At 43.3% G+C, this 14,470-nt stretch overlaps 2 protein-coding genes across 2 annotated transcripts; both read right to left on the reverse strand.

Annotated features, from left to right (window-relative positions):
• Nucleotides 1-1,748: 1,748 nt before the first annotated feature.
• On the reverse strand, nt 1,749-6,991 carry LOC135501045 (uncharacterized). The gene is made up of 4 exons (XM_064792769.1): nt 6,688-6,991; nt 3,963-4,164; nt 3,593-3,799; nt 1,749-3,153 (listed from the first exon to the last, which is right to left on the reverse strand). The coding sequence occupies exons 2-4, from the start codon at nt 4,099-4,101 to the stop codon at nt 2,144-2,146; spliced, it is 1,356 nt and encodes a 451-aa protein (XP_064648839.1). The 5' UTR covers nt 4,102-4,164; nt 6,688-6,991; the 3' UTR covers nt 1,749-2,143.
• A 3-nt stretch (nt 6,992-6,994) lies between these two features.
• LOC135483778 (uncharacterized) lies at nt 6,995-13,985 on the reverse strand. Its single transcript, XM_064764810.1, has 9 exons — nt 13,884-13,985; nt 13,022-13,237; nt 11,961-12,170; nt 11,342-11,558; nt 11,051-11,084; nt 9,765-9,990; nt 8,799-9,020; nt 8,283-8,492; nt 6,995-7,425 (listed from the first exon to the last, which is right to left on the reverse strand). The coding sequence occupies exons 1-9, from the start codon at nt 13,978-13,980 to the stop codon at nt 7,208-7,210; spliced, it is 1,650 nt and encodes a 549-aa protein (XP_064620880.1). The 5' UTR covers nt 13,981-13,985; the 3' UTR covers nt 6,995-7,207.
• Nucleotides 13,986-14,470: the final 485 nt, after the last annotated feature.

Raw genomic sequence — 14,470 nt, forward strand, 5'->3', positions numbered from 1 at the left:
GTCTGCTGCCGTTGCCTGTGCGGTTACCAAATCTTCTTGTACCGCTTAGTGACTGACGGTGTCCCAGCGATGACGTCTTTACCGTACATCCGGCACTCCTCATTCGCGAAGGAGAACTCGTAACAGTCCAGGCACCCCAAGCACCACAAGCTGCATTCTGATAGTGACATCGATGGTTTTGTTGCTACCAGCTTGAGCTCCTGTGACACTGGTATTGCATCATACACGTAGGCCAGACTCCCTGAAAATGATATGAGGGACAAATTTCACCTTTTTAAAACGGAGTCTATAGGCAAAAGCCAGGGGGAGAGATTAAGTTTAACAAGGTCACCAATCGACGTCTGCCACTACATCGAGCCTATTCGCTTGGACGAGAAATCAGTTTTATAATGAATCAAACATGACCAAGTAATTGCTGGAGGTGCGTCTGAAGATACCAGTGTTACCCTCCTAGTTCCTGCCTGTGATCCCTCTTTAAGTATTAGAGGGACAACTTGGGCATGGTTTGGTATTAACCTGGTCAGGAGGATAATGATGTTCACCAGTGTTGCGAGGCAGTTTCAGACATGGCGTTTTTCAATTATCCTGTTTGGAGAAGTCACGGTCCTGCTGGAAGATGATTTTATATCAAAAAACCAACATATCTCAGTCCAAGTTGTCTCTAACGTTACAACCATCAATGATAATGCACACCAAACGTGCATAAGGCGAGCGAATTTTACACTCCGATCGCAGTGACCCATTTCATTTGTGGAGCAATGGACGATTTCTTGTTCACGACAGGGTGCAGGCGGGTTGCGAAACTTGCCTGTTGTACATTATAGGTATTTCTGTTTACCACAGCTCTGGCTGTTACACCCTTGTTATGATTCAATAGACTTTTGTCAACGGAAATGGCGCGGAGACTGTTCCCCAATAAACAAAGACAAAAGAGAACCTTTAAACCTTCCATGCAATTGTTTTAAACTCGGGCTGCTTGAACATCTAATACAATGGTGGCCGGCGCGATTTGACTGCGTGCACGACGAATTTCGCACGCCGGAGAAAATCCCGACCTATTTTTGCTCGGCATCCCTTTGTTTTTCTTGGATAAAATTCGTTCTTACAATGTCAGGATGTCTGAGAGTTCGACCAAAGTGCATGTTCTTCTGTGTGACAGCCTACATCGTGACGTTCATCCTCATCATGTCTATCATCTTCCTCCATCGATGGACTCTCTCCGAGTGCTTACATATCAAGACTCTGAACTGCAGCTACCATCGAAAACTGAGAAACTGTGAAACGCTCATTTCTCCAGTAAAGGTGGTCGAGTTAACGTTAAGGAAAACGTTCCGGAAAACTTATATATTTGCTTTCAAAGTATTTGGATCACATGCAATAACTGGGTCAGCACTGGACAATGACGAATCAAAAATGTCTCCAATAGGAGGAGCAAGTCACAACAGGACCGCTGTCTTGAAAGAAGGCAGCAAAATGCATAAAACTTTGGAGGTTCCTAAATTCAGCACTACTAAGGTAAATCGTCCTTGGAGAATAGAGAGGTTGCGAACCGCCCGTCCCACCATTGATGACAGCGCCCTCTGGTATCCCTTTAATCATCCACCAAACATGGCGGACCTCACGTGTCCCCAAAGTGTTCGCTAAGTGGATGAGGAGTTGGAGACCCCGAGATAGTATGTCCGTACGAATGGGACGAAGACACATTTTGGTCAGACTTGTCGTAGTTTTTTTTAAATTCTTTGAGCTCCTATGCTTCTCAGAACATTCACAAAAAGGTGCACTTTTCGTGAAGAGAAAAAACGACTTATGGATTTGAGCCATGAGCTAACGTTAATACTCGGCTACGATGCTAAAATGACCTTGGATAGTTATTGGCGGCCATGATTCGAAGCGGAAATCTCCTAACCATATCATGGATACACAAGGAACAACAGCAAAAGGCCAGTGACAAGTAAATGTCATCTACTCCAACTACCCGTCCTCTACACATGTTTCCTTCTTGTGTGAATAATTGTTATCATCACATCATGATGCTATAAAATGTACGGTAAGCAGAAGGATTCCTTGCGCGGTTTCATTCGAACATAGATGATTAAGATTTCCTCGAATTTCACAATGGAATTTGTCATTCCCTGTTAATCCGTTATCTGCTTCGGCTTTTGATCAAGCAGACGTTACAAATCACGCCACCTAAAACCAAAATGGCTGCCACGAAAAAACTCCACTCGAAGCACTTTGTGCCATAGCAAAATTTCTCACCCGGGTTAGTTGCGGCTGCGTCGTATAATACACCAAACAAACCCTGTAACAGAAGCGCCACGACACCACCCAGTGTAGCGCATGCGCCCCAAGTTCGGGGGAAATACTTTAGTCCAAAGTAGTCCACAAAGAGAGTTGGCGTTAGAGTGTTAATTGAACCGAAATTTAGCCCAACAACCACTGTAGTGATGAGAAGGACATAGTAATTGTCTGCCAGGAAAATACAAGTGGACACCATCAGGAGTAACAGCAAGTGGTTGACAAGTAAGATACCCGTACGTGGGATAATGTGGACTAATAAATCTGATATCACCCCGCCGAAAAACTTTCCTACAACAGCAAACACTGGGAGCAAGATGTTGAAGAGAGTACTGTATTCTTGAAATCGGAATGATTTCAGATAAACGCTGACGTTCTGTAAATACATTCCAACTACTGGAATGATCAATAAAAACATCCAAAATAGCAACTGGAGGTCGACGTCCTTGATAAGGTCACACCAAGTAAGCTGATCTACCAAAAGTGTTTTCGATGTTGTTATATCCGCAACCGGTTCTTTGGCAATTAATTCTTCCGCTGGCGTTTCCTTGCCGTCGAGATCGACATAATCTTGTGAGATATCCTCCACCTTGTAGTAGCCAAGAAACCAGAAGCCCAAGCTGCTAGTCACAGCACCAAGTATTGCAAGAGTCAAGAAGAAATCTCCAATGTCTTGATTTTCTTCATCGTCGGTGTTAGAGTTCACGAAGCATTTTCCGTAGATGGCGACGAAGATACTCGTTCCTGCGCTAAACGTAGCGTCGAGAAGACCAACGATCGTGCCTCGGTACTTGGGCTGGAAGTTTGCCACATTTGGGACCAAGGCGATAACGTAACTATATACACCACTGAGATCTGGAAGAAATGTTAATGAATCTGAAGCTGAGCAATTAAATTATGTACATGTACCTTTTTTTCTTTATTTCGAGCAAGAGGTCAGGGTAACCCTACTTATAGGTACAGGCCAAGGGTAACATTGAGGTGGTGTTATTCGACTCATGTCAAAGGATATCTTGAGTGATTTGTATATGCCACTCTGGGTGCATGGCAATTCTGCTGCGGAACATCCCGGGCTTATATATTAGCCGAGTGATTAACTTTTTAAAAAGATGTCATGGAATAATAATCGATAATAAAGTAACCCATCCTCGAAAATCCAGAGTCGGTCGTATCCTCCTCCCCTCGCACACGTTAGTGCCGAGTGTTGGTATGAGGTTCAGGATGAAGTACCCCTCGCTTATACACTATAGGTCAGGGGAATTATCTCGCAATTTAGAGATGTAGCAATACTTACATGCCAGGAAAAAATATATATCTTGAAGCCAGGAATGAAATTTATAGAATGCCACCATCTTCGTTGCACTCCATAACAACAAGTAGCCGGATAATGATAACAGGATGGTGAATACTGCCGTGGGCCTGACGCCAAGCTTTTCAACGGAGATACCCGGAAGGAAGATCGATACGGCTCCGAAATTGGCAGTACCAGACATCACCCCCACTGAAGACGAAGAAGGAAATGTATCAATACAATACCTACATTATTTGTATTTTGTTGAAACCTTTTACTTAGTGGATATAATAAGGGAAGGCGGTACAGGGTTCGGGTCGCATATCTGCATTCGTCTACCAGATACATCCTTCTAAAAAACAACGTTACTTGCCCTCCAATTGCGTGTAATTGTATTTCTTCCTGACAGCATTCGTGTAGACGCTGAACAGAAAGCCAGATCCGCCGTACGTCATGCAAATCACGCCCACAATCAGACTAATGATTCGGAAGGTCTTCGTTGAGACTGCCATTATGCGTCTTTATCTGTCACCGCGCGATGATCGTACACAGCGTCGAGAATGAGTTGGTCGCGACTGAAAAAGTGATGCATATATATGTATGTATACTAGGCATTACACGTGATGTTCAGGCCTGTGAGAATATTCGCTTTATACAGCTTTATACAGCTGCTATTAGGAACACTACTGATCATCGGTCCATATATACATATACTCAGACCGCTTCATTGTATCAAGTTAAGGACAGGTGTTTCTGAAACGGCTGTCTATAAAGCAGTAGCCATGCGGTAAACCAGGCAAAAAAGGTTTCTACGTCACCGGACTTGGATCAGTGAAACTAGAGTATGCCCCTTCAAATCGAGGCGTCTACTACGGTAATGATGTGAAATGAGACTCGTAAGACTGATGGCCCTGGGCGTGTAATCGGAACTGATGGGGCGGCTTCATCATTTGTTAGCATGGATATATATATTACTCGCATGCGTCACAACAGAGCAGAATCTCGGGAAATCATCGTAGAGCTCATTGTATATGAAGTTCGTCGACAACCGACGCATCATCTCATCACAGTCCGTGCAATGTTTTAGAGTGTGTCTGTTTCTCACGGATTGCCAGACCTGACTGACCAGGGGTTTTCACTTATGAGATGTGCACTCTTAGAAATAAAGGATTTTTAGCGAAAAACCTTTTTAATTTTGCAAATATGCATGCCCCTGTATAGGCCTATGGGGACTATTGTGTTGGTCAAAGTCCTCTACCGGTGAAAGTTTTTCAAAAGCTCAAAAACCATTATTTCTGAGTGTCGGTAACATTAATACAACCATCGGGGTTCGTCGTTGAGTGAGAGAATTCAGGGCCGTATTTAGCAGGCGTGCAACTGCCCCCCTGACCCCCCCCCCTGTTGACATCTTCGAAAAACACGTTTTTCATGCAGATTTGGGCCCTTTTGGGACAAAATGTGGTGTTCTGCCCCCCCCCCCCCAAATTAATACCGCTCTGGCATTTGGAGTCAGCAGACAATAAGACGCTCATCATTCTTTCTCCATAATTCATCTTATCACTCAAAGGCACGTTTCACTGGGCAGGATTCGCAATCCGGAACAGAAAAACTCTACGCCCTACCACCGAGGACCACGCTCACCAATATATACGGATGAAATGTCAAATATAACGAGCACCCTTGTTTCGGCGACCGGATCGATGACATATTCGCCAACGGCAGTACTCGTGACGTATGTCACCGAACTGCTCTACAAATGGTGGACTGTTTTTGGCATTGTGTTTGGCATCCCCGGTAATATGATGTCCTTGATGATAACGCTCAAGAATGACAACCGTCAGATTAGTACCTGTATCTATATGGCTGGACTAGCTTTTGTTGATACGGGAGTTTTAATTTTCTCAGAGGTTCTGTGGAAGTTGCTGGTTGGTCATGGTCTTGGTGAGGGGATGTATGGTAGTTTTGCTTTGCTAAGGTGAGCATTTTTTTATTTACCCTATTTATGTAAAAACATGGAGCATTCTAAAGGGTGACAGAAATGGTGACTGCTGCATGGGTTCTTACAGGAGTTCCATATGGTAGCGCTGCTTAGTAATGATCGAGGAATGAAGTCCATTGCTTATAGCCGGTGCTGTCTTTGTGATTCCGGGTTAAAACACGACTTACGTCTTGCATACGGAATCCCCTTGACGCCAGCCAGTACAACCATGCACGTTGATGATCAAGACTTTTAACGGCAGAAAAGTTACAAAAATATGATAATGCAACCGGACCTTTGCATCACTGCATATCAGCCTGATAAATGAGGAAGAGCTTGAGGGGAATAGTACGTCAAAAACCATAACCTGATATACCTATACATTTGCAGTTTTCTGAATTTGCCAATTTTATTTGAAATGATTTCATTGTTTTAAACTTTACAGGAACAAATCAGAACTTATTTCATCCAATAAATTACTTATTCGAAACAATTATTTTGTATTCAAACCACCATTTCTACTTATCAAACCATCAGTTTATTTCCAAACCAGAAAAACATTCGCGCATCATACTTATCTTGCTTATTCACCTCTCAGTGTAAAAACCATATGATATTAACTACAGAATAAATTGAAGTTGAGGTTGTTATTTCTTCATTCAGTTCTTTGTGGTATGGCGCGGAAAGTCTTGCGGTGACCTCAGGCTTGTTCCTCGCCGAGATGAGCATCGACCGGGCCATCGCTGTCATGTACCCGATGAAAGCCTCCACCATCTGTACAGCCTCGAGGGCCGTGAAACTCACCATTTGTACCTGCGTGTTGGAGATGCTACTTCATCTGCAGACGTTCTTTGTCCTTGACACACCAGTCCCACCAAACGGAGCGCTCATCCGCAACTTCCCCCAGGCGAGATGGTTTGAAACATTCTATAACATCTATCTCCTAATCCTGGCGACGATCATCCCATTCTCCACCATTGCCATATGCAACCTGATCATCTTGATCAGCGTCAATCGAGCGGCAAACCAACGGAAGAAAATGAAACTAGAGGCAGAAAAGAAAGGGAAGATCCGGGAGACTAATCTAACCGCCATGTTGTTGATGACGTCCCTTGCTTACCTCCTCTGCTCATGTCCGAAACGCATTTACGAGTCGACGGTCCGCCAACCCGATCCTAACGAACCCTACTGGAACGCTCTCTACTGGTTGGGCTACTGGATCTGCACTGAGTTATGGACCGTAAACTTTGGCATTAACTTCTATATTTATTTTCTCGGGGGTGGCAACAAATTTCGTCGGGATGCTAAGCTAGTTCTGGCGAGGTGCTGTGGATGCGTGCGACATTCCAAGTAGATATGAAGAATTCGACACTGACGGCACCCTATTGTTACCAAATATGGTACTATATGTCGGTCCGATCAGGTCACAATTTATACCCTATTTCAGCGATTTCAGCATCAGATTCAATGGCGGCCAATAAATTCAAGCAGTGACAGTAGGACCGCTTCATCACACACTATTACTGCGCCGGAGTGTGGTTGAAATGTTGACGTTTGAGCGATAGAGTATACGCAAACTGTGGCTTTTTCATACAGCAGAGTCTTGATGATCATATAGTCTGCTGCCGTTGCCTGTGCGATTACCACATCTTCTTGTACCGCTTAGTGACTGACGGTGTCCCAGCGATGACGTCTTTACCGTACATACGACACTCCTCGTTCGCGTAGGAGAACTCGTAACAGTCCAGGCACCCCAAGCACCACAAGCTGCATTCTGATAGTGACATCGATGGTTTTGTTGCTACCAGCTTGAGCTCCTGTGACACTGGTATTGCATCATATACGTAGGCCAGACTCCCTGAAAATGATATGAGGGACAAATTTCACCTTTTTAAAACGGAGTCTATAGGCAAAAGCCAGGGGGAGAGATTGAGTTTAACAAGGTCACCAATCGACGTCTGCCACTACATCGAGCCTATTATTCGCTTGGACGAGAAATCAGTTTTATAATGAATCAAACATGACCAAGTAATTGCAGGAGGTGCGTCTGAAGATACCAGTGTTACCCTCCTAGTTCCTGCCTGTGATCCCTCTTTAAGTATTAGAGGGACAACTTGGGCATGGTTTGGTATTAACCTGGTCAGGAGGATAATGATGTTCACCAGTGTTGCGAGGCAGTTTCAGACATGGCGTTTTTCAATTATCCTGTTTGGAGACGTCACGGTCCTGCTAGAAGATAATTTTGTATCAAAAAACCAACACATCTCAGTCCAAGTTGTCCCTTTAACGTTAATGATAATGTACACCAAACGTGTATAAGGCGAGCGAATTTTACACTCCGATCGCAGTGGCTCCTACATGCAAGTATAGAAGATGTATTACGAGTGTCGCACAGAACTTGGTGCACGACACACCTTCGTAGTTCGTACTTTGTCGATGGTCGGGTTGCGAAACCTGCCCAATACTACTGCAAACAATACAAGAACAGACACGTTCTTTCTTCTCTATCGTTGTTCCTTCTAACGATTCTTTCCAAACGTTGTTATTTCTGTTGTTTCACTGCATACGACCTTCTAACGATTAGACTATAACGACGACATTCGCTCACGATTCGTTCTAACAATAATGCGATGACCACATTCCAAAAAATGTTGTAAAGGTCCTGACGACCAAATGTTGAACTCAAAACCCGTTTCATACATGATATATACTCACTTCCGAATATTTCCACTTCACACAGACACAGGACTCCTTCAGCCCTGAGCCTCACACCAACAAACCGCCCTACTTCACCATGACATTGTAGGTCAAATATCTGGCCATCCGCAGCCACTCCTTGATGACTGTAACATACCTGGCCAGAGGAGAAACCACCTGGTGGCACCACCTCCGTTATGATCACGTCGAAGTCTCTAAGACGGTAGCCTTGAACAAGAAGATGCTGAAAGTCACCGGTCAGCCGCCAAGGATCCTCATCCTTGGCCGCGGGCGGATATGGCGAATATGCAGGCAATGTGGCAGAGATTGATCGACGGGTGATCGAAATAATGTTGAATATGTGCGATTACAGCATTTTGCTTTTATAAGAAAAAGTATGTCTCACCACGGGCGTTTCTGGTAACTCTAAGAATTGACAGAGAAAATTGGCAATTCGTTGTGCTCAGAATATGGGGTTATGTAAATGATTCATGCGTCATAAAGTAAACGAAGGAATCGGAACACGTCTCTTACCGAAGGTATCGGACCTGTTGATAATAGTGACGTTCCTCACAAAATGGCGCTCCTTGAGGTCGACAAACCACCAAGGTGGTGATGGGTGATTTTTAATGGTGTGGGAGCAGGATCCAGCCTGGTATCTGCTTGGGTTGCGGTTCCCATCCACGGCTTTGCCAGCCTCGGCGCCAGGAAGAGTTGTCGATTGTGATACGGGTTTTCCTCTTGCAACATTAGGACCTTAAATCCAGTGTACAAACGAAGTAAAAGACATGTTCTTTTTTCAAATGATATAAAATTGCAACTGCAGTATATAGAGTCTGCAATTCAATAAGCCTACTAAAGGACTCTCATGGCCCGCGGTAGTCCATTCATCTATCTGTTCATCTTTCTTTCCTTGAGAGGGACGAGGGCGATTCACTGCGTCCGGAGTGTAATTTCGACAAAACTTTGAAGAAATGCAGGAAGCCCATCAACCATGTTCACAACGGACACGAGAAAAAGTGTCATGTTCACATTGTACGTGCTGAGTGCAGCAGTCTTTGGCGGCGGGGCTATACCAATCGTTTATACTGCTGATCCAGGAAATGGAAATGCAGTTGTACGCAATGCTAGGTCAGTACTTATGGCGATGGATTTCGGAAGAGTGGCTACAGTGTGAACAAACTGTAGCATACCCAACAACTTGATGACCATCAGTTTAATCTGTCAACACGACGGCTTTGTCGAAATTTATGTCCGGTACGAATTACTCCAGTATCAAATTTTAAATATTTAACGAAGGACATGATAAAATAGGCCATTATTGAAACAGTTTTCGCCGGGTTTTTTTTTCACATGTATATTAAATTTCATCTATTTGAAGCGGTTCTGTTTAAAGATGATTTATGTATATATACACCTGTAATGCTCTTCATCACTACGATGCCAAACAAAATGACTAAACTCCTATTCGAGCAAAACAATCAGGTTTAACATCCTTACCTTTTTCATCAAGGCACTCGAGCAAGCCGGAAGATGTTAGAGAAAGGATAATGATGGTGATGATGATGATGATTACGGGTTTCATGGTTGCTCGCATTATTAACGTAAGCGTAGGTAAGGCCCCACAGACACACTCCGGTGAAGCCAACAAATAATTCACTAATGACGAGCGACAAACTAACTTGACGGCGATGGATTTGGGATGAGTGATTACAGTGTGAACAAACTGTAGCATACCCAACAACTTGACGACCATCGGTTTAAAGACATAATACTCTATGCATCATTAATTTTTCAATTTTTCACCATTGGTTACCTAGGGTATTGATACATGCAGTTCTATGCAAGCTTGCAAAATCATTAAAAACTATTAACTGTTTTATAGCATCTGCATGGGGCAAAACCCGGATCTACAGCCGGAATTACATCGGCCATGCATGTAAGCACCAAATATCACGAAGCATTGAATTGATTTCTTGAATTATTCAATTCAACAACGACGCTTGCATATCCCGCGTTTCACCAAAAAGATGTGCTTAAGGTATAACACTAAACACAAAAAATCTGGAACTGCCTAGGATCGTCTCCAGAGATTCCCGAGATTTTAAGTATAACTCATGTAACTGGAGCTGTAGTGTATTTTAGTTGACCTGGAGTTCATTTCAGTACGACTGAAAATATAAGTTGAACGTATATTACTATTGTGACCGCATCGGAGCACCACAGGTGCTGACATTTGACAAACAAATAACCTTAATATAGGTGTTCTGTCCAAGTGCTTTATTTCCTGAAGAAATTAAAAAGAGATACAAGTAACTTGTTTTATGCGTATACATCAGACTCCTATGCAGTCTATTCGGCCATCCTGATCGTCCTTCCTATATATGGATGAAGCCGGTCCGCTGCGTCCGGAGTGGAATACATCTGCTGCAGTGCACAGCTCCAAGTCAGAGATTGTTCCAATCAGAAAAACAACCTAATATGACACTGGATAGGCAGGTTTCGCCATCCTTACGAACAGCAACGAACGACGAAGAACGAAGAATGTAAATGTATTTCACCAACGACAGTTTTGGAAAAGTTCGCTGATCCCTCGTATATCATACTGAACTTCCAGCGGTATTGAGGGTTAGTGAGTTGTCGTATATGAAAGCCGACTTTTTAAGCGAATAAATATATTCGCGCAGGACTTGACGACGCCACACATGCAAACTTTCGTACTTCGTACTTCGTAAAGGTTGCGAAACGTGCCTGTTGACACTAATAATGGATATATCTATGCCTACAAGTAGTTCGGTGTTAACGCAACGCGACACTAACCTACGAGTAATTTGAAAAAAATCGTAATCTAAATCAAAACGTGTTTAGGAATAAAGAACAAACACTTGATATTCAAAAATGCACAAAAAGTCCGATAGTTACGTGGATGCGCGATTTCAGCATCAGATTCCAAGCAGTGATAAGAGGACGCCTCATCACATTAATATTATTGCGCTGGAGTGTGGTCTTCATACAGCAGAGGCTTGATGATTTGATCATACCGTCTGTGGAGAGATTGCCGTTGCCTGTGCGATTACCACATCTTCTTGTACCGCTTAGTGACTGACGGTGTCCCAGCGATGACGTCTTTACCGTACATACGACACTCCCCGTTCGCGAAGGAGAACTCGAGACAGTTCAGGCACCCCAAGCACCACAAGCTGCATTCTATTGGTGACCTCGCTGGTTTTGTTGCTACTGGCTTGAGCTCCTGTGACACTGGTATTGCATCATACACGTAGTCGCCCAACTTCTCTGAAAAAAAGATATGAGGGAATAATTTCCCCTCTTTTAAAGGGGCTTGATAGGCAAATGCCAATTTGGAGAGATTGAGTTGAGTATATGTATAAGCATGTAGAGCATGCATGATGTCAATTTTTACATTATACACTGAAAATTACTTCTCAGTGGATTTAAATCCTCCGGAGGTATGGTCCAGGAAATTTGACGTATAGATGATGAGTAAACTGCATAATTGCAGCAGAAGTTGGACTCATGTCTCCTCAAATTTGTTGTTTTGAAATGTTTACGTACATTCGAGTATAAGCCCATTGCATTTGTCTGGCGACGACAAAAATAAGGTTGCGTGACGTACCCGATACACGCCACCTGATGACCAAATGATTAAAGCGTACGGTATACATGACATATACTTACTTCCGTATACTTCCACTTCACACAGACTCAGGATTCCGATCGACCTGAGCCCCACACCAACAAACCGCCCTACTTGATCATAACATGATATGTTAAATTTCTGGCCGTCATTGGCTGCATCGTGCTGATTGTAGCATACTTTGCCAGAGGAGAAACCGTCTGGTGGCTTCACATCCGTTATGGTCACATGGAAGTCTTTTAGACGGCCGCCTTGAACAAGAATATGTTGAAAGTTACCAGACAGCCTGAGGCTGGTTAGTCGAAGGAGGCACGGATCCTAGGAGAACAAGTTGTCGCCGTTTTTGGGCTACTCCCGAATGATTGACGGAGATAGCTTGGTCGAGCTAATATATCTAATATGTACAGCATTTTGCATTTATAAGTAGTGTGCTTTATCTCGCCGATTTTCACCAGGTGTTGCATCAATCGACAGAGCATATTGGAAATTCATCGTTGATATCAGCAAGGACATGCGCTCTTTTTTAGTTGCTAAATCAGCGGGCAACTCGGAGGCCATCTTTACCCTCAATGTATTGACATTAGCTTTACAGACAACGTGCGTATGGGCGGAGGTAACAGAGCCAATACCACATGACTTCGCGATAACGCGAAATGGCGAAGAAGGTAATTAGAGGTGCGTGACCATCGGGGTAATCGAAAACGACTCAATGCGGTTCCGCGCCTCCCCGCAAGGTTGTGACAATGCAGGCAACCAAACCGGCAGTGAGGTATCAATTCCTTTTACCTTTGATTAAAGGAAAAACGGAGAAGCCCCGCCAAGCTGTCGGCTGTCCACTCACCTTTCATTCTACAGTAGAAGTTCGTATAATTTCAAAATGTGACTGAATTACCGCGTTATCCCGATTTCAATTTCGCCTGGATCAGAGTGAGTTCTCCGTGCAGTGATCGTAATTGTGCGGATCGCCGCAACCCAAGCGTTGTGGCTACTTAATCATAACCGCTGAATTCAAAACGAGACTTGTAGTGCTTCAGCACATGGGATCTATAAAAGACTAGAATGCGTCTTAAACTAAACCAAAGGAATAGGAGCTTTGTCTTACCCCAGTTATCGGACCTGTTGATAATAATGATGTTCTTCACACGATACTGCGACTTGAGATCTACAAACCACCAGGGTGATGACTCCTCTTTGGTTTGGGTGCAGGATTGTGAATCTGCTTGGCTGGGGTTTGGGTTCCCATCCACGGCATGGTCCGCCTCGCCTTGACGATAGTCTGACGATTGTGATGCAGGTTTCCCTATTGCAAGATTACCACCTAAAACACAATGTGCACACGATAAGACATGTTCTTCCTTCCTTGGGATGGACAAGGGCGATCCACTGCGTCCCGAGTGTAATTGCAGTAGGCCTTTTAACCACGGCCACTATAGAATACACTGTCAGTGACCAAACCAGAGGTTGAAACCGAAACTATATAGTCAAAGTAAACAAATTCTGGCACTGTTTCGCCTAGTATGTTCTCTTAAGGGGTAGACCGTTCATAATTACTGGTGGTCCAATTAAAACGAAATCCACCATTATGAAAACGAATTTGTTGAAACTTTGTATTTATAGTATTTGTATATCTGTCTACAGAAAGGCATGCTGAAATTTATATTTATCATGTCTTTACGCAATTGAAAATTTTCAAATTCAATCACAAATTCAAAATTTTCAACGAACGGCGTAGGCCTTTAACGGCGGGTCTATGAAACTGTCTTCGCGAGGGTCATATTTTGGAGATGTTAATAGTTATCAATTTTATCTATTCGAAGCGATTATATTCGAATATGATTTATACATGTACATGTATATAATTCTCTTCATCACTACGACACTACACGCATAGACCAACCTCATATTCTTTTCAACAGAATTTTACAAGTATAAGCGAGCAAAACAATCAGGTTTAACACCCTTACCTTTTCCATCAAGGCACTCGAGTAAGCTGGAAGATGTTAGAGAAAGGATAATGATTGTGATGATGTTGATGATTACGGGTTTCATGGTTGCTCGCATTATTACTGTAAGATTAACGCATCGGTCGTAGGTAAGACCCAACACCCTCCGTCGAGACAAAAATGCAATTGTACGCAGTGCTGGGTCAGTACTTATGGTATTTGTTATAATCTGTCAACACGACGGCTTTGTCGAAATTTATGTCCGATACAAATTACTCCAATATCAAATTTTAAATATTTAACGAAGGACGTATAGGCAATTATTGAAACTTCTTTCGCCGGGGTTTTTCGCATGAATATTTAATTTCATTAATTTCATCTATTCGAATATAATTTATGTATATATACTTGTAATGCTCCTCATCACTAGGACGCCAAACAAAAAGACTAAACTCCTATTCGAGCAAAACAATCCATCAAGGCACTCGAGTAAGCCGGAAGATGTTAGAGAAAGGATAATGATGGTGATGATGATGATGATTACGGGTTTTATGGTTGCTCGCATTATTACTGTAACGCATCGGTCGTAGGTAAGGCCCCCACACCCT

The sequence above is a fragment of the Lineus longissimus genome, chromosome 2, assembly GCF_910592395.1.
Source record: "Lineus longissimus chromosome 2, tnLinLong1.2, whole genome shotgun sequence".
NCBI lineage: Eukaryota > Metazoa > Nemertea > Pilidiophora > Heteronemertea > Lineidae > Lineus > Lineus longissimus.

Coding starts and splice junctions, on each gene's coding strand:
- LOC135483778 (XM_064764810.1), bottom strand. CDS start 13,980: ATGCGAGCAACCATGAAACCCGTAATCATCAACATCATCACAATCATT. Junction 9,021..9,764: donor CGAGTGCCTTGATGAAAAAG/GTAAGGATGTTA, acceptor ACTGGATTTAAG/GTCCTAATGTTGCAAGAGGA. Junction 7,426..8,282: donor TGAAGTGGAAATATTCGGAA/GTGAGTATATAT, acceptor TATCATTTTCAG/GGAGTCTGGCCTACGTATAT.
- LOC135501045 (XM_064792769.1), bottom strand. CDS start 4,101: ATGGCAGTCTCAACGAAGACCTTCCGAATCATTAGTCTGATTGTGGGC. Junction 3,800..3,962: donor CAATTACACGCAATTGGAGG/GCAAGTAACGTT, acceptor CTTCGTCTTCAG/TGGGGGTGATGTCTGGTACT. Junction 3,154..3,592: donor TATATATTTTTTCCTGGCAT/GTAAGTATTGCT, acceptor CATTTCTTCCAG/ATCTCAGTGGTGTATATAGT.